A 24,981-nucleotide genomic window follows, 5' to 3' on the forward strand; every position below is an offset into this window, starting at 1 on the left:
GTTGGAAGGTGAACCTTCGCCCCAGTCTGAGATCCGGAGCGCTCTGGAGCAGGTTTTCATCAAGGATCTCTCTGTACTTTGCTCCGTTAATCTTTTCCTCAATCCTGACTAGTCTCCCAGTCCCTGCCCGCTGAAAAACATTTACATTTTTAGTCATTTAGCAGACGCTCTTATCCAGAGCGACTTACAGGAGCAATTAGGGTTAAGTGCCTTGCTCAAGGGCACATCGACAGATTTTTCACCTAGTCGGCTCGGGGATTAGAACCAGCGACCTTTCGGTTACTGGCACTACGCTCTTAACCACTAAGCTACTTGCCGCCTACAGCATGATGCTGTCACCACCATGCTTCACCGTAGGGATGGTGCCAGGTTTCCTCCAGACATGACGCTTGGCATTCAGGCCAACGAGTTCAATCTTGGTTTCATCAGAGCAGAGAATCTTGTTTCTCATGGTCTGAGAGTCTTTAGGTGCTGTCATGTGCCTTTTTCTGAGGAGTGGCATCCGTCTGGCCACTCTACCATAAAGGCCTGATTGGTGGAGTGCTGCAGAGATGGTTGTCCTTCTGGAAGTTTCTCCCATCTCCACAGAGGAACTCTGGGGCTCTGTCAGATTGACTATTGGGTTCTTGGTCACCTCCCTGACCAAGGCCCTTCTCCCCCGATTGCTCAGTTTGGCCGGGTGGCCAGCTCTAGGAAGTCTTGGTGGTTACAAACTTCTTACATTTCAGAATGATGGAGGCCACTGTGTTTTTGGGGACCTTCAATGCTGCAGACATTTTTAGGGACCCTTCCCCAGACCTGTGCCTCGACACAATCCTGTCTCGGAGCTCTACGGACAATTTCTTTGACCTCATGGCTTGGTTTTTGCTCTGACATGCACAGTCAACTGTGGTACCTTTATATAGACAGGTAGGTGCCTTTCCAAATCATGTCCAATCAATAGCATTTCCCACAGGTGGACTCCAATCAAGTTGTAGAAACATCTCAAGGATGATCAATGGAAACAGGATGCACCTAAGCTCAATTTTCGAGCCTCATAGCAAAGGGTCTGAATACTTATATAAATAAGGTATTTCTGCAAAAATGTCTAAAATCCTGTTTTTGCTTTGTCATTATGGGGCATTGTGTGTAGATTGCTGAGGATTTATTTATTTATTTTTTAATCCATTTTAGAATCAGGCTGTAACGTATCAACAAAGTGGAAAAAGTCATTTGGTCTGAATACCTTCCGAAGGCACTGTATATTGGCACGGTTTGCCGGCCCTTGACTTAATCTCGGGCCTAACAACACCCGTGCCAATATATCCTCCAAACACCGGCTTCTCTGGCATTATAACTTAAGTAGAGCCCTCCAAATTGATTACCCGGCAACGTGGCTGGTTAAATATACATTCTTACCCGCCAATTCCTAAATCGACCTGCATTTGGCGGGTGTTCATTTTATGCCCTGGGCCACACCATTTCATTGATGTTGAAAGCCTCTGTGGTGTCTTCTAGTCGGCAGTACAATGATTACTACTAGGTTGAGGTTCAATTATATAAAAAACGTGAACTGATATTAATAACTTGAAAAACATGTAGACTGAGTTTGAGCTCTGATAGTTTCTAGGCTTGATTTGTGCGTCTTGTACACATTGAGAGCTGAAAGCTGAATTGCAGTGCACTTGTGCTATTGAGCAATGGCCAAAATATTTGGCTCCACAAATGTCTAAACTTGTGGGTAGTTGTCTTTCTAGGAGTTTTGTTTGTCACAATCACAATTGTACTGTTATAGGCTCATCCTGCATTCCTAACCAAGTGGGAAGGTGGTATTTACCACATACGACTAGGAAAAATCCACTTGAACGCCCCTCCAACTGTTAATTAGTAGTGGGAAACTCGTCTATTATTCATGAGCTCCGACTTCTCCCACATGCTGATCTCTAACGTCACCTACTAAGGAAATGACCCCGAAAACAGCATTTTTGGCAGTTAAAGTCAACAACAAAATATTGTTTATAAAATAAACAATCTAATCATATGGTTTTTGAACACTAATTAATTTATAAGCATGATAGCTATACTTTTAGTTTATGGTTGACGCAGCTTGTTGGCCATTAGCCAATCAGCGTTTTTCAACTAGTTCACAGCACATGAATGCATCCAACTGGTGGGTCATTCCATGTCATTTCAGCAAGCCATGACACCCACCATCTCCGATTATTCTGAAATTGTTTATGTAGTTAGAAACGGATAAGATAATCATTTAAGGAAACATCTGAGAAATTAAGCTAACTCATTCTTAGAAAAAACTTTTGGTCCAAATCAGATGTTGGGTACTATAATCAGGGCTTTACATTAACTGATTTTTTTACTTGTCCAATAGCTAAAAATACTTGTCCGAAACTGAAAATGATGTTGTAGTAAAAAAAGAACTATTGACAGATGCGATTTGATTGTTATTTTAATAACAGTGGACAACCCCTGACTCTCCAACAATATAGAAACTATAACAAACTGAATCTGCATACAATAAAGTACATCAGTGACTTCATTGACATTTTCCTTAGTGGGACAGAATTGATTAATTACCGTATAATACTAAATAGAATATTAACCTATGACAATCTAATGAAAGCTGATTGATGTCTATTTACCTCACAATAGCGAAACACATAGATAAAAAGATGCATCTCTAAAACTCCGAGATCAAAATGTCACAGAACACAATGACTCACACAATGAAGTTCAAGTCCACATGTTGGTGAATAACACACAAATACCCACCAATTTACATTTTATAAAATATACTTTTACTTATGAATTATGTATGACTATGTTTGTACAGTACTTATCAAATCACATTTTATTGGTCACATACACATATTTAGCAGATGTTATTGCGGGTTTAGGGAAATGCTTGTGTTCCTAGCTCCAACAGTGCTGTAGTATCTAACAATTCACAACAATACACACATCTAAAAGTAAAAGAATGGAATTAAGAAATATATAAATATTAGGATGAGCAATGTCGGAATGGCAGTGACTAAAATACAATAGAATACAGTATATACATATGAAATGAGTAAAGCAGTATGTAAACATTTATTAAAGTGACCAGTGATTCCATGTCTATGTATATAGGGCAATTGCCTCTAAGGTGCAGGATTGAGTAACCGGGTGGTAGCCAGCTAGTGATGGCTATTTAACAGTTTGATGGCCTTGAGATAGAAGCAGTTTTTCAGTCTCTCTGTCCCAGCTTTGATGCACCTGTACTGACCTCGCCTTCTGGATGATAGCGGGGTGAACAGGCCGTGGCTTGGGTGGTTGATGTCCTTGATTATCTTTTTGGCCTTCCTGTGACATTGGGTGCTGTAGGTGTCCTGGAGGGCAGGCAGTGTGCCCCCGGTGATGCGTTGGGCGGACCGCACCACCCTCTGGAGAGCCCTGCGGTTGCGGGCGGTGCAGCTGCCGTATCAGGCGGTGATACAGCCCGACAGGATGCTTTCAATTGTGCATCTGTAAATGTTTGAGGATCTTAGGGGCCAAGCCTTAGGGTGATTGACCGTCATCTTGAATTTCTTCAGCCTCCTGAGATTGAAGAGGCGCTGTTGCGCCGCCTTCACCACACTGTCTGTGTGGGTGGACCATTTCAGATTGTCAGTGATGTGTACGCCGAGGAACTTTAAGCTTTTCAACTTCTCCACTGTGCTCCCTCTGCTGTCTCCTGAAGTCCACGATCAGCTCCTTTGTTTTGTTGACGTTGAGGGAGAGGTTATTTTCCTGGCACCACCTGCCAGGTCCCTCACATCCTCCCTGTATGAGTTTTTCCTATTTTGTTGCATTACAATCTGTAATTTAATGGATTTTTATTTGGATTTCATGTAATGGACATACACAAAATGGTCCAAATTGGTGAAGTGAAATGAAAAAAATAACTTGTTTCAAAAATTCTAAAACATTAATAACGGAAAAGTGGTGCGTGCATATGTATTCACCCCCTTTGCTAAAAAGCCCCTAAATAAGATCTGGTGCAACCAATTACCTTCAGAAGTCACATAATTAGTTAAATAAAGTCCACCTGTGTGTAATCTAAGTGTCACATGATGTGTCACATGATCTCAGTATATACACCTGTTCTGAAAGGCCCCAGAGTCTGCAACATCACTAAGCGGCACCATGAAGACCAAGGAACTCTCCAAACAGGTCATGGACAAAGTTGTGGAGAAGTACAAATCAGGGTTGGGTTATAAAAAAAAATATCAGAAACTTTGAACATCCCACGGAGCACCATTTAATCCATTATAAAAAATTTGAAAGAATATGGCACCACAACAAACCTGCCAAGAAAGGGCCGCCCACTAAAACTCACGGACCAGGCAAGGAGGGCATTAATCAGAGAGGCAACAAAGAGACCAAAGATCACCCTGAAGGAGATGCAAAGCTCCACAGCGGAGATTGGAGTATCTGTCCATAGCCGTACACTCCACAGAGCTGGGCTTTACTGAAGAGTGGCAAGAAAAAAGCCATTGCTTAAAGAAAAAAATAAGCACGTTTGGTGTTCGCCAAAAGGCATGTGGGAGACTCCCCAAACATATGGAAGAAGGTACTCTGGTCAGATTAGACTAAAATTGAGCTTTTTGGCCATCAAGGAAAACGCTATGTCTGGCGCAAACCCAACACCTCTCAGCACCCCGACAACACCATCATGCTGTGGGGATGTTTTTCATCAGCAGGGACTGGGAAACTGGTCAGAATTGAAGGAATGATGGATGGCGCTAAATACAGGGAAATTCTTGAGAAACCTGTTTCAGTCTTCCAGAGATTTGAGATTGGGACAGAGGTTCACCTTCCAGCAGGACAATGATCCTAAGCATACTGCTAAAGCAACACCCGAGTGGTTTAAGGGGAAACATTTAAATGTCTTGGAATGGCCTAGTCAAAGCCCAGACCTCAATCCGATTGAGAATCTGTGGTAGGACTTAAAGATTGCTGTACACCAGCGGAACCCATCCAACTTGAAGGAGCTGGAGCAGTTTTGCCTTGAAGAATGGGCAAAAATCCCAGTGGCTAAATGTGCCAAGCTTATAGAGACATACCCCCAAGAGACTTGCAGCTGTAATAGCTGCAAAAGGTGGCTCTACAAAGTATTGACTTTTTTGGGGGGTGAATAGTTATGCATGCTCAAGTTTTCTGTTTTTTTGTCTTATTTCTTGTTTGTTTCACCCCCCAAAAAAATTTGCATCTTCAAAGTGGTAGGCATGTTGTGTAAATCAAATGATATATCAATTTTAATTCCAGGTTGTAAGGCAACAAAATAGAAAAAATGCCAAGGGGGTGAATACTTTCGCAAGCCACTGTATATAAGGTCCCACAGTTGACAGTGCATGTCAGAGCAAAATCCAAGCCATAAGGTCGAAGGAATTGTCTGTAGAGCTCCAAGACAGGATTGTGTGGAGGAACAGATTTGGGGAAGGGTACTAAAAAATGTCTGCAGCATTGAAGGTCCCCAAGAACACAGTGGCCTCCATCATTCTTAAATGGAAGAAGTTTGGAACCACCAAGACTTCCTAGAGCTGGCTGCCCGGCCAAACTGAGCAATCGGGGGAGTAGGGCCTTGGTCAGGGAGGTGACCAAGAACCCAATAGTCAACGACAGAGCTCCAGAGTTCCTCTGTGGCGATGGGAGAACCTTCCAGAAGGACAACCATCTCTGCAGCACTCCACCAATCAGGCCTTTGTGGTAGTGGCCAGACAGAAGCCACTCCTCAGTAAAAGGCACATGACAGCCCGCTTGGAGTTTGCCAAAAGGCACCTAAAGGACTCTCAGACCATGAGAAACAAGATTCTCTGGTCTGATGAAACCAAGATTGAACACTTTGTCCTGAATGTCAAGCGTCACGTCTGGAGGAAACCTGGTACCATCCCTGCGGTGAAGCATGGTGGTGGCAGATGTTTTTTAGCGGCAGGGACTGGGAGACTAGTCAGGATTGAGGAAAAGATGAACGGAGCAAAGTACAGAGAGGTCCTTGATGAAAACCTGCTCCAGAGCGCTCAAGACCTCAGACTGGGGTGAAGGTTTACCTTCCAACAGGACAACAATCCTAAGCACACAGCCAAGACAAAGCAGGAGTGGCTTCGGGACAAGTCTCTGAATGTCCTTGAGAGGCCTAGCCAGAGCCTGGACTTGAACCTGATCAAACAACTCTGGAGAAACCTGACAATAGCTGTGCAGCGATGCTCCTCATCCAACCTGACAGAGCTTGAGAGGATCTGCAGAGAAGAATGGGAGAAACTCCCCAAATAGAGGTGTGCCAAGTTTGTAGCGTCATACCCAAGAAGACTCGAGGCTGTAATCGCTGCCAAAGGTGCTTCAACAAAGTACTGAGTAAAGGGTCTGAATACTTATGTAAATGTAATGTTTCAGTTTTTATATTTAATAAATGTGCAAACATTTCTAAAAACCTGTTTTTGTTATTATGGGGTATTGCGTGTAGATTGATGGGAAAAAATAAACGTTTTAGAATAATGCTGTAAAGTCAAGGGGTCTGAATACTTTCCGAATGCACTGTACGTGTCTGCAAAACCGGGGAAATCCTGACACGTCGAGCAGTACATGACAACACCCTCTGTCATGTCAAACCCATGGAAACTCCTTTTTCCAGGTCGGAATGAGTTTTTGTATCCTTTTGTACTTGTATGCTGCCTTTTTTGCAGCTGGTTCAAGGTTTGGTAGTGGTGGTGGCACTTTCATGGTGCCTGTCCAGCTACACAATATATGCAAAAATATGTGGACATCCCTTCAAATTAGTGGATTTGGCTATTTCAGCCACACCTGTTGTTGACAGGTTTATAAAATCGAGCACACAGCCATGCAATCTCCATAGACAAACATTGGCAGTAGAATGGCTTTACTGAAAGGCTCAGTGACTTTCAACGTGGCACCGTCATAGGATGCCACCTTCCAATAAGTCAGTTCGTCAAATGTCTGTCCTGCTAGAGCTGCCCTGGTCAACTGTAAGTGCTGCTATTGTGAAGTGGTAGGCCACACAAGCTCACAGAACGGGACTGCCGAGTGCTGAAGCGCATAGCACGTAAAAATCGCCTGTCCTCGTTGCAACACTCACTACCGCACAAGAACTGTTAGTCGGGAGCTTCATGAAATTGGTTTCCATGGCCGAGCAGAAGCACATAAGCCTAAGATAACCATGCACAATGCCAAGCGTCGGCTGGTGTGGTGTAAAGCTCACCGCCATTGGACACTGGGGCAGTGGAAACGCGTTCTCTGGAGTGATGAATCACGCTTCACCATCTGGCAGTCCGACGGACGAATCTGGGTTTGGCGGATGCCAGGAGAACGCTACCTTTCCCAATGCATAGTGCCGACTGTAAAGTTTGGTGGAGGAGCAATAATGCTCTGGGGCGGTTTTTAATGGTTCGGGTTAGGCTCTTAGTTCCAGTGAAGGGAAATCTTAACGCTTTACAGTATACAATGGCAGTCTAGACAATTCTGTGCTTCCAACTTTGTGGCAACAGTTGGGGGAAGGCCCTTTCCTGGTTCAGCAGGACAATGCCCCTGTGTACAAAGTGAGGTCCGTACAAAAATGGTTTGTCGTGATCGGTGTGGAAGAACTTGACTGGCCTTCACAGGGCCCTGACCTCAACCCCATCGAACACCTTTGGGATGAATTGGAACGCAGAATGCGGGCCTAATCGCCCAACATCAGTGCCTGACTCACTAATGCTTGTGGCTGAATGCATTCATTTTGCCCAATCTCTAGGCTACATGCAGCCTACACACTGATAGGTAGACAAGTGTCTCCGTGCAGAGATTGGGAGTTGACAGTGCGCAACACATCGCATCCTTAGGACACTTTTGATCCAAGTCATTTACATTTACATTTTAGTCATTTAGCAGACTCTGACTTATATATTAGACATTTACATTTTTGTGTGATTTTTATTTTAAAAATGTAGTTGTCCATTCGGACAAGCTCTATATTATCCTTGTCCGACAATTATTTTTTCCTTGTCCCGGGCAAGTGGACAAGCGTTGATGTTGAGCCCTGCTATAATTGTTGAATATTATATGAATCCAATAAATTAAAATGGCCAATTTGCGTGCAATCAAATAGCTTAATTTCTCAAAGATCAAAATATATTTTAACAAAACAATGTTGCAGGAATGACAATTCTTATCCGTATCTAACAACAGAAACAATTTCAGAACAATCTGAGATGGTGGGTGTCGAAATCCTCTTTCTTGTGTTTTTTGAGGTGGAACAACCCTGGGATTTATACACTTCACAACTGATAATTTCCACCTTCCCACTTGGTTATGAATGTAGAATCAGGCTACATCATGTTAACACTAATCAACATGAGCTTTGATTCTACTTTCAATCAGTTTTTAGCCATTGGTGCAGTCAAAGATGTCAACGTGCTGCATGCCTAACTGATTTCAACATGAAAGCCATTGAATTTGCACAGTTTTTATGGCTTCAAATGTAAACTAGTTATGCAAAATGTTATTTTTCTCCCCTTTTAGGTGGAATACATGTTGATTGACATGGATGAGAAAAATGAAAAGGTTCGTCTTGTTCTCAATGGTGAGGAGGTTTTGGAAACCCTTCAAGACAAAGGTGAAAAGACAAACCCCAAGTAAGTCAGCTTTTAAATCTGTTTTGAAAATGACCAGATTATCGGGTTGAGTATGAAACTTGCTGCGTTGTATCTGCGTTTCTTATGTTAAAGGATAATCTTTATTTTTTACACTCATATCTCTATTTTTTTACGTAAATGCGATGTTCTAAAAAGGTCCAGACACTTTTTTCTTTTTGCAATTTAACTTGTTTTTGAGAAACTTGACCCAACCAGTGATTCACTTCCTCATCCTCGTTGTGCAGTACGGGGGCGCTGAAAAAACATAAACAAATGCTCAAAAAACACCCAAATACGTCCTTTTAGAAATTGATAATCTCTCAGTATAGTGATGCAGGTCTTTCGATGTTGTCACATCTTTTGTCACGGCATAAGACAGTGTTCCATTATCCTGTTTAGCAACTTAAAAAAAGTAATATATACAGTGAGGGAAAAAAGTATTTGATCCCCTGCTGATGTTGTACGTTTGCCCACTGACAAAGAAATGATCAGTCTATAATTTTAATGGTAGGTTTATTTGAACAGTGAGAGACAGAATAACAACAAAAAATTCCAGAAAAACGCATGTCAAAAATGTTATAAATTGATTTGCATTTTAATGAGGGAAATAAGTATTTGACCCCCTCTCAATCAGAAATATTTCTGGCTCCCAGGTGTCTTTTATACAGGTAACGAGCTGAGATTAGGAGCACACTCTTAAAAGGGAGTGCTCCTAATCTCAGCTTGTTACCTGTATAAAAGACACCTGTCCACAGAAGCAATCAATCAATCAGATTCCAAACTCTCCACCATGGCCAAGACCAAAGAGCTCTCAAAGGATGTCAGGGACAAGATTGTAGACCTACACAAGGCTGGAATGGGCTACAAGACCATCGCCAAGCAGCTTGGTGAGAAGGTGACAACAGTTGGTGCGATTATTCGCAAATGGAAGAAACACAAAATAACTGTCAATCTCCCTCGGCCTGGGGCTCCATGCAAGATCTCACCTCGTGGAGTTGCAATGATCATGAGAACGGTGAGGAATCAGCCCAGAACTACACGGGAGGATCTTGTCAATGATCTCAAGGCAGCTGAGACCATAGTCACCAAGAAAACAATTGGTAACACACTATGCCGTGAAGGACTGACATCCTACAGCGCCCGCAAGGTCCCCCTGCTCAAGAAAGCACATATACATGCCCGTCTGAAGTTTGCCAATGAACATCTGAATGATTCAGAGGAGAACTGGGTGAAAGTGTTGTGGTCAGATGAGACCAAAATCGAGCTCTTTGGCATCAACTCAACTCGCCGTGTTTGGAGGAGGAGGAATTCTGCCTATGACCCCAAGAACACCATCCCCACCGTCAAACATGGAGGTGGAAACATTATGCTTTGGGGGTGTTTTTCTGCTAAGGGGACAGGACAACTTCACCGCATCAAAGGGACGATGGACGGGGCCATGTACCGTCAAATCTTGGGTGAGAACCTCCTTTCCTCAGCCAGGGCATTGAAAATGGGTCATGGGTGGGTATTCCAGCATGGCAATGACCCAAAACACACGGCCAAGGCAACAAAGGACTGGCTCAAGAATAAGTACATTAAGGTCCTGGAGTGGCCTAGCCAGTCTCCAGACCTTAATACCATAGAAAATCTGTGGAGGGAGCTGAAGGTTCGAGTTGCCAAACGTCAGCCTCGAAACCTTAATGACTTGGAGAAGATCTGCAAAGAGGAGTGGGACAAAATCCCTCCTGAGATGTGTGCAAACCTGGTGGCCAACTACAAGAAACGTCTGACCTCTGTGATTGCCAACAAGGGTTGTGTTTTGCAGAGGGGTCAAATACTTATTTCCCTCATTAAAATGCAAATCAATTTATAACATTTTTGACATGCGTTTTTCTGGATTTTTTTGTTGTTATTCTGTCTCTCACTGTTCAAATAAACCTACCATTAAAATTATAGACTGATCATGTCTTTGTCAGTGGGCAAACGTACAAAATCAGCAGGGGATCAAATACTTTTTTCCCTCACTGTAAAGGCTCGCTCATGCAACTTCAGCATGAGTATGCAACTTCAGCATGAGTTTTACATTCTTTTTTTTCTTTAACTATTTTCTTACAAATACACTATTGAATCACCCTGCCCACTACACCTTGGGCTGCTAAATTCTTTCAACACAGGTTAAAAAGCCTTTATCTCTATTTGATGTGAATGTGTTTGTACAAGCCCCACATTAGTGGTCTGCTTGCTAACTGCCCATGATGTCCTAAATCTGTGAAGCCGACTTAACCCAGGGGAAATACCAGTGTAAGTGGGGAATTGTAGCTATAGCTGTAGCATTCCTCATTACTGCCTCTCTGTCGCACATACTGAAGAGCACGCGCCCTGAAGCACAAACACAGCATTTTCCCTCTGCTGAGATAATGTCTCACATCAGATTAAAAAAACACACAAAACATTTTTACTTTAATGTGAAATATCAGTATAACACAAGGGATGACATTATTCATTAGCCTCTAAAAACAGAAGTTATTATTAATTTTTTATAATGCTTTGTTTTTCTTTGTAGCCATCCTACCCTTTGGAGGCCAGAGTATGGCAGCTACATGATCGAAGGGACTCCGGGGCAGCCCTACGGTGGGACGATGTCAGAGTTCAACACAGTGGAGGACAACATGGGGAAGAGGAGGCGAGAGGCCTCATCTGTGCTGAATAAGAATGAAACCCTTGCCACCATCACTTCATTCCCAAGGTAGTTTAGTATCTATTCTGTCACTCACTCAACCATTTGAAACTTTGTTCATTTCATTTTATAGTACCTTAACATTATTGTTATTCTTGTAACAATGGTTTTAGGTTAGGTTGTCCAGGCTTCACCCAGCCAGAGTACAACCCAACACCTGTTGAAAAAGGAGTGTCCAAATCACTGTTCTTCCCAGATGAAGCCATAAACAGACACCCAAGATTCAGGTAGGCTTCAATAGATGTTGCCATGTCACTACTTTTGTCACACTTACACTACATGACCAAAAGTATGTGGACACCTGCTCATCGAACATCTCATTCCAAAATTATGGGCATTAATATGGAGTTGGACCCCCCTTTGCTGCTGTAACAGCCTCCACTTTTCTGGGAAGGCTTTCCAATAGATGTTGGAACATTGCTGCGGGGACTTGCTTCCATTCAACAACGAGCATTAGTGAGGTCGGGCACTGATTAGGCCTGGCTCGCAGTCGGCGTTCCAATCCATCCCAAAGGTGTTCGATTGGGTTGAGATCAGGGCTCTGTGCAGGCCAGTCAAGTTCTTCCACACCGATCTCGACAAACCATTTCTGTATGGACCTCGTTTTGTGCACGGGGGCTAAAACTGCCACAAAGTTGGAAGCACAGAATCGTCTAGAATGTCATTGTATGCTGTAGTATTACGATTTCCCTTCACTGGAACTAAGGGGCCTTGCGTGAACCATGAAAAACAGCCCCAGACCATTATTCCTCCTCCACCAAACTTTACAGTTGGCACTATGCATTGGGGCAGGTAGCGTTCTCCTGGCATCCGCCAAACCCAGATTCGTCCATCGGACTGCCAGATGGTGAATCGTGATTCACCACTCCAGCCAACGCTTGGCATTGCGCATGGTGATCTTAGGCTTGTGTGCGGCTGCTCGGCCATGGAAACCCATTTCATGAAGCTCCCTGACGTTGCTTCCAGAGGCAGTTTGGAACTCGGTAGTGAGTGTTGCAACCGAGGACAGACGATTTTTACGCGCTTCGGCACTCGGCGGTCCCGTCCTGTGAGCTTGTGTGTCCTACCACTTCGCGGCTGAGCTGTTGTTGCTCCTAGACGTTTCCACTTCACAATAACAGCACTTACAGTTGACCAGGGCAGAAATTTGACAAACTGACTTGTTGGAAAGGTGGCATCCTATGACGGTGCCACGATGAAATTCACTGAGCTCTTCAGTAAGGCCATTCTATTGCCAATGTTTGTCTATGGAGATTGCATGGCTGTGTGCTCAATTTTATACACCTGTCAGCAATGGGTGTGGCTGAAATAGCCAAATCCATTAATTTGAAGGGGTGTCCCCATACTTTTGTGAATATATAGTGTATTTGCAGTATGTTGTCTTACTGCAATGAAATGCCAAGTTTGAGCTCTTCATTTGCTTTCCCTTGAATAAAGTATGTTGTGAATGTTTTTTTCAGCACCCTGACCAGAAACATTCGTCACAGAAGAGGAGAGAAGGTAGTGATCAACGTACCCAGTAAGTGTAAATCAAAACAGGTCTTCACCATTTGAACTTAATAATTACACCACTCGGTCAAATACATTGTCATTTTTTATTTTCACTGGTCAAATTTAGGCTATGTTTGCCTAAATACAAATTATGAGTTGAAACGGCTTGCTTATCGGTATCTATTTTCCACTGTGCTTCTTTCTCCTTGTTAGTCTTTAAAGACAAGTGCACTCCATCTCCATTTGTTGAGAAATTTCCAGAGGATGATGGGGAGGCCGCCAGGGCAGCTCTCCCTGATCACATCTACATGGATGCCATGGGCTTTGGAATGGGCAACTGCTGTCTTCAGGTATATGCAACACATTATACTAATATTAACATTGTATACTGTCATTATTTGTTTGTCTTTGGATGTTCCTTTTTTGTCACACATCATAAATTACATGTTCATATACTAGACTAGAGAATATTTTTTAAAGGTTGTGGGCATGTTTATATAAACCTGTTGATTTAATCCTTAAATTAACTTGAACCTTTTTTATGTTTTTCCAGGTGACATTCCAAGCTTGCAGCATTGAAGAGGCGAGGTACCTTTATGACCAACTAGCAACATTCTGCCCCATAGTGGTAAGATATGCTTAGAAAATATACAGAAGAAATTGCATCAAGTAGTCATTTTTTTAATCAAAGGTGTCGTAAACAGCTTTGTCTAAGCACATCTTTGAATCATTACAGTATTCAATAACGCTTTTTGTGTGGTGGAAACTGGAAAGCTAACTGTTGATCTGTTTACAGATGGCCCTCAGTGCTGCTTCGCCGTTCTACAGAGGCTACGTGTCAGACATTGATTGTCGCTGGGGAGTTATTTCTGCCTCGGTGGATGACAGGACCAGGGAAGAGAGGGGGCTGGAGGTGAGCAGATGAATCAGGAAAAACTGGCCCCTAATTAAAGAAACATGACCCAGCCAAATAAGGCCCACTCGCTTGTCGCTAGTTGCTTCATGGGGTTCTGTCCGGCTCAGACCGTGTCAGGCTCAGACAGGCATTATGAGTTTCTCTGTTGATTTCCTGGTGTTCAATTGTAATGTTAGTCAGAGCAGGTTTTCAGTTATTTGTCTTCTTTGTTTCTTGAATTGTCAAAGATAAGAGGATTTTCATATATTCATGGCCTTCTAATGTGCATGAAAATGTGTTTTCTTTGCAGCCTTTGAAAAGCAACAAATTTCGAATCTTGAAATCAAGATATGATTCAATCGACAGCTACCTCTCCAGTTGTGGCGATAAGTACAATGACATAGATCTGACAATTGACGAGGATATAAACCAACAGTTGCTGGATGCAGGTAAACACTGTAACAAATACATTAGTAATAGAACATGGTGAAGGATAAGTGAATGGGGAAAAATATCATTTTCAAATGAATAGTAAAATAATCGTACAAAAAAAAGTTTGTATTTAAGCAATGAAGCTGGCTGTACAACCGTGTAAAAAAAAAATATATATATATTGTGATGTCACGAGAGGCTGTGTCCTGGAGGGACGTTACATCCCCCTGAGGTGGCTGCAAACCCAGACAGCTATGGCTCCATCTGCTGGTATGGTCGGGAACTCCACCCCTCTATGGCCAATCTTCCCACGCAGCTGAAACAAATGAGGAGCTGATGAGCTGAAGGTTTGGGAAGGGAAGAGACACAGTCTCCAACCTGGGCTCTCTGGAGGACAAGAGTGCTGCACGTCCACTTCCATGAGAATATAAGGATTTGGAGATACTTACCTTTGGGAAATACTCACCTTTGGATATGCACCTGTGGAAATACGTGAGAGACATTTGGAAGGACTTTTTGCTGGGTTGGCCACTAGCTGCAACGTGGACTACAGTAAGGCTGGGGAAAAGTTATCTGAGCGAGTGAGAATTATGATTTTGGATGTGGAAAAGACATCCCTGAACTGTTAACCCTTAAAGAGCCACAAGAGAACAGAATTTTTGTTATATTTTCTTGATTCCCCAAGACCTATAATAAAATCCTTGTTTTGTTTGAACCTTGTCTCCTTGCACTACTTGAGCAATCCCGCTGAAAGCTGTGTAGCCTCTCGTGACGTCACAGATGGTGGAGAATACGGGCACGCTCAAGCGTTAATAGTGCATGTCAGAGGAGGATACCGAAGGTTTGATCACCCAGTTTTCCAAGTTGGCCGTAGGCTCCCCTACGACTGAAATGGAGGACATATTGAAAGCCCTTGTTGCTGGCCAGCAAGCCCAGATGCAAGCAAACGTGGCTCTCTTGGAGGAGCAAAGAAAGCCAACCTTCTGAAGGCAGAGGAATTGCAGTTGCAGAGACAGAGGGTGGTCCAAAATACCCGCCCAATAAAGGCAAGTGACTTTATATCTAAGATGGGAGCTACCGATGACATTGAGGCATACCTGCATGCATTTGAGGCCACGGCCACTAGGGAAGCCTGGCCCAAGCAACAGTGGGTTGGTCTGTTAGCCCCCTTTCTAACCGGGAATCGCTGAATGCTGTCCGGGACCTGGGCCCCTGACCAGGTTACTGACTATGATGCCCAAGTCTGAGATCCTCAGCAGATATGGACTCACAAAGTTTGGTATGGCCCAGCGCTTTCACAGTTGGACCTTCCAACCAGACCAACCTCCTCGGGCGCAGATGCATGAACTTGTCCGAATCGCAAGGAAATGGCTGGATCCGCAGAGGAATACAGCAGCGGCGGTGGTGGAGGCCGTTGTGGTGGATCGTTACCTACGCGCCCTGCCTTATGAGGCAAAAACGGTTCATCAGTCAACAGGCCTTGACCACGGCTGATCTGACCGTGGAAGCTGTGGGGAAAAGTACCAGGCCACAGCGGAGATGCTGAATGCTTCCCGAAAAGACCCCAGGAGTGCGGCCCCACCACAAATGGGAAGAACCCGTCCAAAGGACCCCAAGGTCTCGAACCCAGCCACGTCAGGACTTATCCCGGCTCCAGGGGGAGCCAGAAACCAGGCGGGTCCAAGAAGAGTACACCAGGAGGGGGGAACTCGACAGTGTTACCGGTGTGGGGAGATGGGACATATCTCCTGGCAGTGTGGAAACCAGCCGATGAACCTATGCCCACTGCGGAGTCCTCCAGCTCAGCACCCACACACCGTTTTGCCTCGCTCTTGGGAGTCGTAGATGGCGGCCCAGATCGACCCCCCACCTGCCCGGTAACTGTGAATCACCATGATGTGGAGGCCTTACTGGATTCTGGTAGCCGGGCCACCCTGGTGCGTAAGGATTTGGTGGGCCCAACGTGTCTGACCCCGGGAAAGTCCTCCCAGTTTCCTGTGTCCATGGGGACACCAGAGAATACCCCATTACTGAACTTACAATGACCAGCACACGGGGAACCATACACACGGCGGCGGGGGTGGTTGATTCCCTCCCCGTCCCTGTCCCTAATTGGACGAGACTGCCCAGCCTTTTACCCACTCTGGAGAGAGTCTCAGGAGAGGATAACCCGAGTACCTCGGAAACGGAGAGGCAAGACTCATCCTGGGAAGGCTCCGGTGCAATCCTCCGAGTTACTCACTCCCGCCCAGGCTCTGATAGGGATGGCAGGTGCCCAGACCGACACAGAGACGGAGCTACAGAATCTGGACAAAGAACTGTCTGGTCTGAAGGGGACCGCTGGGAGGTATCGTTTGTTAAAGCAACAGTTAGACATGAAGACAGAAGAGTTAGATATCCTCCAGGCTAAACTCCAACAGAGCTCCTTCCTAAGCAACAGGAGGAGCTGGAGAGGCTGCGCAGGACCATCGAGGAGTGTGAGGAGACCCTGCGCAGTAGTAAGGAGGTCAGAAGAAGGCAGAGGAGAAGTACAAGGTGTTGGAGAACAAGATGAAGAATGCGGAGGCAGAGAGAGAAAGGAACTGAAAGCTGCTCAACAGAAGCTAAACTCTGCTAAAACCAAGGCTGATGCGTTTCAGTAAGAAACTCAAGGAGAGACAACAGGAGGCTGAGTCCCTGGTCCTAGAGTTGGAGGAGAGTGGAAGAGAGAGCAGGCTGGCAAGCACCACGGCAATGCGGACGCCCTCTCCCGGCGTGATGCCTTCTTCGCGGCCTTTACCCCCGACGGGGCGTTGGTCCCGAGGAGGGGATGTGTGATGTCACGAGAGGCTGTGTCCTGGAGGACGTTACATCCCCCTGAGGTGGCTGCAAACCCAGACAGCTATGGCTCCATCTGCTGGTATGGTCGGGAACTCCACCCCTCTATGGCCAATCTTCCCACGCAGCTGAAACAAATGAGGAGCTGATGAGCTGAAGGTTTGGGAAGGGAAGAGACACAGTCTCCAACCTGGGCTCTCTGGAGGACAAGAGTGCTGCACGTCCACTTCCATGAGAATATAAGGATTTGGAGATACTTACCTTTGGGAAATACTCACCTTTGGATATGCACCTGTGGAAATACGTGAGAGACATTTGGAAGGACTTTTTGCTGGGTTGGCCACTAGCTGCAACGTGGACTACAGTAAGGCTGGGGAAAAGTTATCTGAGCGAGTGAGAATTATGATTTTGGATGTGGAAAAGACATCCCTGAACTGTTAACCCTTAAAGAGCCACAAGAGAACAGAATTTTGTTATATTTTCGTTGATTCCCCAAGACCTATAATAAAATCCTTGTTTTGTTTGAACCTTGTCTCCTTGCACTACTTGAGCAATCCCGCTGAAAGCTGTGTAGCCTCTCGTGACGTCACAATATATATATATATATATATATATATATATATATTAGATTTGTATTAATGTTTCAATCATAAAATCTTCTATAGAGAAGTGATCAGAATCTGTGTTTGTAGGGATCGACAAACTGCTGGCCCAACACATAGCCCATCTCTTCATCCGGGATCCACTGTCCCTCTTTGAGGAGAAAATTCACCTGGATGATGAAAAGGAGTCTGATCACTTTGAGGTTAAAATTATACTATACTATACTGACTTATGGGTGGCTACATTACGGCTTGAAAACCAGACCAATGCTTGTGACAGATTTTAAAAGGAGGAATTTTAGTTTATATAATCAAAATATTTTCTATGTCACATCTCTTGTAGAATCTGCAGTCAACCAACTGGCAGACAATGAGGTTCAAACCTCCTCCTCCAAACTCGGACATCGGATGGCGAGTTGAGTTCCGCCCCATGGAGGTAGCAGAAGCCTTACAACTCTATTGACACAAGATTGAATTTAATTTGGATATTTACCTGAAACACACTCAGTGGCAATATATGTATGTCTGCTAAATAGTGTTACATGAACTAAAGATTGTTTAAGTCACAATACTTGAAACAGGATTTACATGTACTGTGTCTTAACCTATTTTTTTACAATGTTAGTAGTGTAGAAATATTCAGTGCATGTTTTCTTTTGTTCAAGGTGCAACTTACCGATTTTGAAAACTCTGCTTACGTTGTTTTCATCGTCCTGCTCACCAGGGTTATACTGTCCTATAAACTGGACTTTCTCATCCCTTTGTCAAAGGTGAAAATGTTGTTGTTCTTCTGATACACTTTTCATTTGCTGAATTTTATGAAATTCAATTAAGTTAGACTGGTTGTTTTTGTGGAGATCCCAGTACACTCAATTTCGAATCTCATAACAAAGGGTCTGAAAAACGTATGTAAATAAGGTATTTCTGTTTTCTAAAAATCTGTTTTCGCTTTGTCATTATGGGGTATTGTGTGTAGATTGATGAGGAAAAACATTTATTTAATCAATTTTAGAATAAGGCTGTAACGTAACAAAATGTGGAAAAATGGAAGGGGTCTGAATACTTTCCGAATGCCCTGTATAGGGCCATGATATTACACCATTTGTTTTGTGTGTTTTGTCTTGTCTTTCAACAGGTTGACGAAAACATGAAAGTGGCCCAGGAAAGAAATGCAGTCCAAGAGGGCATGTTTTACTTCCGAAAGGACATCTATAAAGGTGAGATGATAGAAGTCCAGTGTTTTGAAACCTGGTCGGGGCGCGTTTTGTCAAAATGCCTGAACAGTTTAATGCTTCCTCTTCTCTTGTGTCATAGGCTGCAACCCTGTCCTCGATAGCTCCTCAGCGGCCCAGAACGGCTTGGAAAGTGAGGGTGACAATGAGTACATACTGATGAGCATTGACACAATCATCAATGGAAAGGTGCTTATTAATAATAGTTCTAATTTAATATAGCCCTTTACTGCGAATCAGGTTTGAGGAGTTGGTGAGGTAACTTTGGTCAACTCTTGAGTTCAAATTTGGATAACCGGTACCACGAAAGTGGCTCACCTTTTAGCGAGGTACATTTCTATGGCAATGAATCCTTCAGAACTAAACTGCTCCGACCAGGCTAACTCAGGGATAACTCAATTCATCCTGAATGAAGTGTCTGAGCCACGAGTTGAAGACGAATGAAATCAGATACAATCTTTGCGAGAGGGAGGGTATCATCCCCTTCATTTGAGGAAAACAACAGATTAAATATTTTATTAATTAAATGTCTTTTTGTGAAAAATAATAATAAAGTAATGTTAAAATACCTATCATATTACACATTTAGTAATGATAGCATTTGGTTTCCAAACTGTACATTTTTCACGCAATTGTATTTTGAAATTCGCTAAAGGTAAACTGACAGCCCAACCAACCATACATAAGACATACACTATATATACAAAAGTATGGGGACACCCCTTCAAATGAATGGATTTGGCTAGTTCAGCCTCACCCGTTGCTGACAGGTGTATAAAATCGAGCACACAGCCATGCAATCTCCATAGACAAACATTGGCAGTAGAATGGCCTTACTGAAGAACTCTGTGACTTTCAACGTGGCACCGTCATAGGATGCCACCTTCCAACAAGTCAGTTCGTCAAATTTCTGCCTTGCTAGAGCTGCCCCGGTCAACTGTAAGTGCTGTTATTGTGCAGTGGAAACATCTAGGAGCAACAACAGCTCAGCCGCCAAGTGGTAGGCCACACAAGCTCAAAGAACGGGACCGCCGAGTGCTGAAGCGCGTATCGTGTTAAAATCGTCTGTCCTCGGTCGCAACACTCACTACCGATTTCCAAACTGCCTCTGGAAGCAACGTCAGCACAATAACTGTTTGTTGGGAGCTTCATGAAATGGGTTTCCATCGCCAAGCAGCCGCACACAAGCCTAAGATCACCATGCGCAATGCCAAGCGTTGGCTGGAGTGGTGTAAAGCTTGCCGCCATTGGACTCTGGAGCAGTGGAAACGCGTTCTCTGGAGTGATGAGTCACGCTTCACCATCTGGCATTCCGACTGACAAATCTGGGTTTGGTGGATGCCAGGAGAACGCTACCTGTCCAAATGCATGGTGCCAACTGTAAAGTTTGGTGGAGAAGGAATAATAGTTTGGGGCTGTTAATTCATGGTTCGGGCTGGGCCCCTTAGTTCCAGTGAAGGGAAATCTTAATGCTACAGCATACAATTACATTCTAGACGATTCTGTGCTTCCAACTTTGTGGCAATAGTTTGGGGAAGGCCCTTTCCTGTTTCAGCATGACAATGCCCCCATGCACAAAGCGAGGTCCATACAGAAATGGTTTGTCGAGATCGGTGTGGAAGAACTTGACTGGCCTGCACAGAGCCCTGACCTCAACCCCATCGAACACCTTTGGGATGAATTGGAACGCCGACTGCGAGCCAGGCCTAATCGCCCAACATCAGTGCAGACCTCACTAATGCTCTTGTGGCTGAATGGAAGCAAGTCCCAGCATGAATGTTCCGACATCTAGTAGAAAGCCTTCCCAGTAGAGTGGAGGCTGTTATAGCAGCAAAGGGGGGACCAACTCAATATTAATGCCCATGATTTTGGAATTAGATGTTCGAGCAGGTGTCCACATATAAATTTGGTCATGTAGTGTATAATCCATAATGGCCGTTCCTGTTCAATTCAAGACTGGCAACCATTGCTAGTGTACCCATGAGTTTAACAGTCAAATTGCCAGGGTGGTTAGAGGTTCCAAACCTTCTATGGATTATATGTCTATGACATCAATGCAACAAGCTGTTCCACAGATAGGAGTGATATTAATTGGAAAAAGGTGATCATGCATTGATAAGCACACCAAAGACGACAATAACGATAAGTAATAAAATAAAGACTGCACTTTTAAAAGCCTATTTCACACCATAGCCTGCTGAATTTGCAAGATAACTGTTCTTTCATTTTGATTTCGGCACAAATGAAAATGGCACCAACTCGCCCATGTTTCAGTAATGTCTCAATGAAGAGGTCTGCGTTCGCCTACCATGTGCGACATACATGCGCAGTTACAAGCCTGCTAGAGTTAGCTGCAGGCGGATGCAGGGTTGCCAGGTCTAGCTAAAATTCTAGCCAAATGACCACTCAAAACCCGCCCACGCCTGAAAACTTCCCAAATGTTTATATCTCGCAGCAACAGAGTTGCCACATTTATCCAATAGGTGTCTCCATAATGACAGTCAAAATACACTGGTCAAATTGTTTTACCTTGTTTTCTGCATTTCTCCCTTTTTGTTATTCGTTCATCACACGAAATGATTTATTCTGAACCAGAAGTGATTGATAGTGAATGTGAATGGTTAAGATGTGTGAAATGGTGTTAATACAAGTCACATTGCTCTAAAACAATAGTGTTTTCAACTGGAGTATAAAAATCAAAAGCCCCAACCATTTCCTTTTTGGCTTCTATTTAATAAAGAAAAAGTCAATTCATGTGTGGTTGCAGCCTGATGTCCCAGTCATCCATCCCTCTGGAGCAAGATGGATATGAAAGAGAGAGAGGAAATCCATCATGAGTCCAGTACATTGAGTTTTATTCTACAATCAATCAATCACTGCTATTATAATTTTATAGTGCGTAATGGAGTTAATCAGTTCCCCTCTGTCCTCACCTCTGCGCTGCTGTGCAACACTTTCTCTCCTCTGACTTCAACTTTCTGGCCAATGTTAGCTAGCTAGCTTGCTACTACATACAGGACTCCAGACTAACTTTTTCTTTACCATCCCAGAATCTTCCCGAGGTGCAATTTAAACCATCCCAAAAATGTAAATATATTGTATATTTTATTTGTTTTGATATGCCAACATGGCTATAGTCATAGGACCTAGGTCATTCACAGTGAAAAGCTAATAAGAGTAGCCTATTACTGATAGATAAATGCGTCTGTCAAGTGAGCCAGAAAAAAATAGAATCTAAAAAGGCCAACATTTGGAATAATTAGCCTACATGTAAAAGTGTAGCCTAGGTTATATGCATATTGGCTACAGCCTCATGTCCACACCGATCCTGATATCGAGGTGCCAGAAAATGTAGCTAAACTTTAGTGAGACTTTGAATTACATAAATAAAGGTTAAACGCCAGTCATGTTTGACTGGATCATTAACATCTAAAGGCTTGATTCTGTTGACATACTCTAGGCACGATTCGTAAGATCAAATGGGCACGAGCGGAGAGAAAGGCCAGTGCCTGTTGCGCAACGCACACATTACCCACCTTGCAATCTGAGCGGAGGCAATCAGCATTTTGAAACTATTTAACCATAAACTTAATTATTTAAAACCTGGAGGTTATATATTATTTTATAAGGCTAAAATCAGACCATATGTTGAGGGAATTATTTTATAAACACTTTTAAAAATGTGCCATTGAAACAAGTATTTTCTATTGTTCTAATGGTTTTTCTTTCCTTGTCCACCAGGCAAAGGCACAATCCTACTCATATTAGAAACCCATGCTAGTTGTTGCATCTTTAGATCTCCCCTCTTTCTAAATTTATAACATATTTTCATCTCTGTCACATGAAAACGCTTGCATTGTGCCATGTGCTTTTTAGAACAGTGTGTTCCCGCTAATTGCATTTTGGAACATTCTCCCGTAGCCCACTGCTGTGTGTGCATTGCTGCACTTATAATGTGAAGAAATAATATTTTATCAACATTTTAGGATAAACGTTGTGATCTGTTGCATTAGCATCATTGCTTTTAAATATTTTTTGATGTACAGTATTGTATGAATTTTTGATCTATCATCCCAGAACTGTCCCAGAATCTGTTTAAACAGTCCCAGACATATTTTTTTTGCGTCCCCGGGATGACGGGACAACCTTAATTTAAAGCCCCAGCTACATACCCAGCGAGAAAGCACATTCTTCGATCCCCTCTCCCTCTCTCTGAAACTGTTGGATGATTATTTCTCGGTTTCTCTCCCTTGCTGTGTTGGCTCTAGTAGGCTAATGATTGGTAGGACTGGGGGCGGTCAGGATACAACGAACGAGGCAAACAATAATTATAGGGGGAGTAGTATCTAGCTAGCTAGTGGTAATTAATGGGTTAGTAGTTTTCACGTCACTTGTCATGACTGCCTACCTCCACACCACTCACTGCCTGATAGTCAGCAGTAGCAGGTCACAGTGAAATAATAATAATTAAAGAAAAATGCCATGGCAGATGCGGTGCAATTTAGAAGTAGGCCAAAAACCAGCAACCTCCGACCAATACATTTTCAACCGCGACATCGTTTTCAAAGTAGCCCAATTTTGCGGGAAAACCACAGACATGGCGACCCTGGGTGGACAACAATATCCACCTTCGTAGTACGGATGAAGCCTGACCTGGAATGTGAAGCTGGCTAACTTTCTAAAAGCCTGAGTAGATCTAGCTTGCTTCATAGTATAACACTCTGCACTCTTGAGTTTAAACTATAACAGTTGTTGTTTCTTATAATTTAGGAAGGAGTTTTTCAAGGGCTGATACCAATCCTCAACTGCTACCTGGAAAACATGGAGGTGGACGTCGATACAAGATGCACCATCCTGAACTACCTGAAGCTCATCAAGAGACGCGCCTCCGGTACAGTATATTTAGCAAATAGACAATGACAATTTGACACTGGGTTGGGTAACATGTTTTTGTGGGGTATTGTTGTGGCACATGGGATTTCCACATCATTGGTGGAGCTTAGTAAAATCATGCAGCATTCCAATAGTGGAAGGCACATTTTGCTCCCTGACACTGTCGACAAGGTTTGGTAGCTCTTAGTTTTTTACAGTGTTGAATCTGAACTGAAGCCACATGAAAATGTATAGGATTATAAATGCCAAACATTAACTTGTTTATTTTTGGTGTATATGTTAGTAGTGTAACATCTTAATTATCAAAACCCCAAAAGGGCATGATTTTGCTAACTTTATCCTTGTTGCTGATGTAGGTGAACTGATGACCATGGCAAAGTGGATGAGGGAGTTTGTCGACAAGCACACCCAATACAAGCAAGACAGCGTCATAACTGACAAAATCAACTACGACCTACTCCGCAAGTGTGACAGCATCGCAAAAGGAGAGGAGCGATGCCCAGAACTCATTGGAGACCCAGTCAATCGGGCCAAATAAACCCATTGTTAAAGCTTTAATCAATGAATGAATGTGTTGTCCATCATCAATGATACACATAAGCGTAAAAAGAAAGGCCAAATATCTGACTGAACAAAGAAGTACTACACTAAACAAAAATATAAACGCAGCATGTAAAGTGTTGGTCCCATGTTTCATGAGCTGAAATAAAAGATCCCAAAACATTTCTGTACGCACAAAAAATTTATTTCTCTCAACTTTTGTGCACAAATTTGTTTACATCCCAGTTGGTGGGCATTTCTCCTTTGCCAAGATTATCCATCCACCTGACAGGTGTGGCATATCAAGAAGCTGATTAAACAGCATGATCATTACACAGGTGCACCTTGTGCTGTGGACAATAAGAGACCACTCTAAAATGTGCAGTTTTGTCACACAACACTGCTACAGATGTCTCAGGTTTTGAGGGAGTGTCCACCAGAGCTGTGCAAGAGAATGTAATGTTCATTTCTCTACCATAAGCCGCCTCAATGTCGTTTTAGAGAATTTGGCAGTACATCCAACCTGCCTTACAACCGCAGACCACTTGTAACCACGCCAGCCCAGGACCTCCGCATCCAGCTTCTTCATTGTCTAAGACCAGCCACCCGGACAGCTGATGAAACTGTGGGTTTGCACAACTGATGAATTTCTGCAAAAACTGTCAGAAACCGTCTCAGGGAAGCTCATCTGTGTGCTCGTCATCCTCACCAGGGTCTTGAA

General features: G+C 43.5%; 1 protein-coding gene across 2 annotated transcripts in view; it reads left to right on the top strand.

The window, feature by feature from the left end:
• The window catches only part of LOC121575122 (glutamate--cysteine ligase catalytic subunit), a 31,453-nt gene extending 7,175 nt beyond the window's left edge, over window positions 1–24,278 (top strand). The window contains exons 2-16 of one of the 2 annotated variants that reach the window (XM_041887999.2): window positions 8,527–8,639; window positions 11,185–11,367; window positions 11,472–11,585; window positions 12,819–12,877; window positions 13,063–13,199; window positions 13,403–13,477; window positions 13,646–13,762; window positions 14,055–14,193; window positions 17,686–17,798; window positions 17,939–18,031; window positions 18,261–18,365; window positions 18,731–18,812; window positions 18,910–19,016; window positions 23,598–23,718; window positions 24,077–24,278. In XM_041887999.2, coding sequence (XP_041743933.1) covers window positions 8,527–8,639; window positions 11,185–11,367; window positions 11,472–11,585; window positions 12,819–12,877; window positions 13,063–13,199; window positions 13,403–13,477; window positions 13,646–13,762; window positions 14,055–14,193; window positions 17,686–17,798; window positions 17,939–18,031; window positions 18,261–18,365; window positions 18,731–18,812; window positions 18,910–19,016; window positions 23,598–23,718; window positions 24,077–24,258 — 1,740 coding nt within the window. In that variant the 3' untranslated portion in view covers window positions 24,259–24,278. Of the gene's footprint in view, window positions 1–8,526; window positions 8,640–11,184; window positions 11,368–11,471; window positions 11,586–12,818; window positions 12,878–13,062; window positions 13,200–13,402; window positions 13,478–13,645; window positions 13,763–14,054; window positions 14,194–17,685; window positions 17,799–17,938; window positions 18,032–18,260; window positions 18,366–18,730; window positions 18,813–18,909; window positions 19,017–23,597; window positions 23,719–24,076 lie in introns of those variants that run through there. The other variant, XM_041888008.2, reaches the window with a different exon arrangement.
• Window positions 24,279–24,981: the final 703 nt, after the last annotated feature.

This window comes from Coregonus clupeaformis, chromosome 1 (genome assembly GCF_020615455.1).
Source record: "Coregonus clupeaformis isolate EN_2021a chromosome 1, ASM2061545v1, whole genome shotgun sequence".
Lineage (NCBI taxonomy): Eukaryota > Metazoa > Chordata > Actinopteri > Salmoniformes > Salmonidae > Coregonus > Coregonus clupeaformis.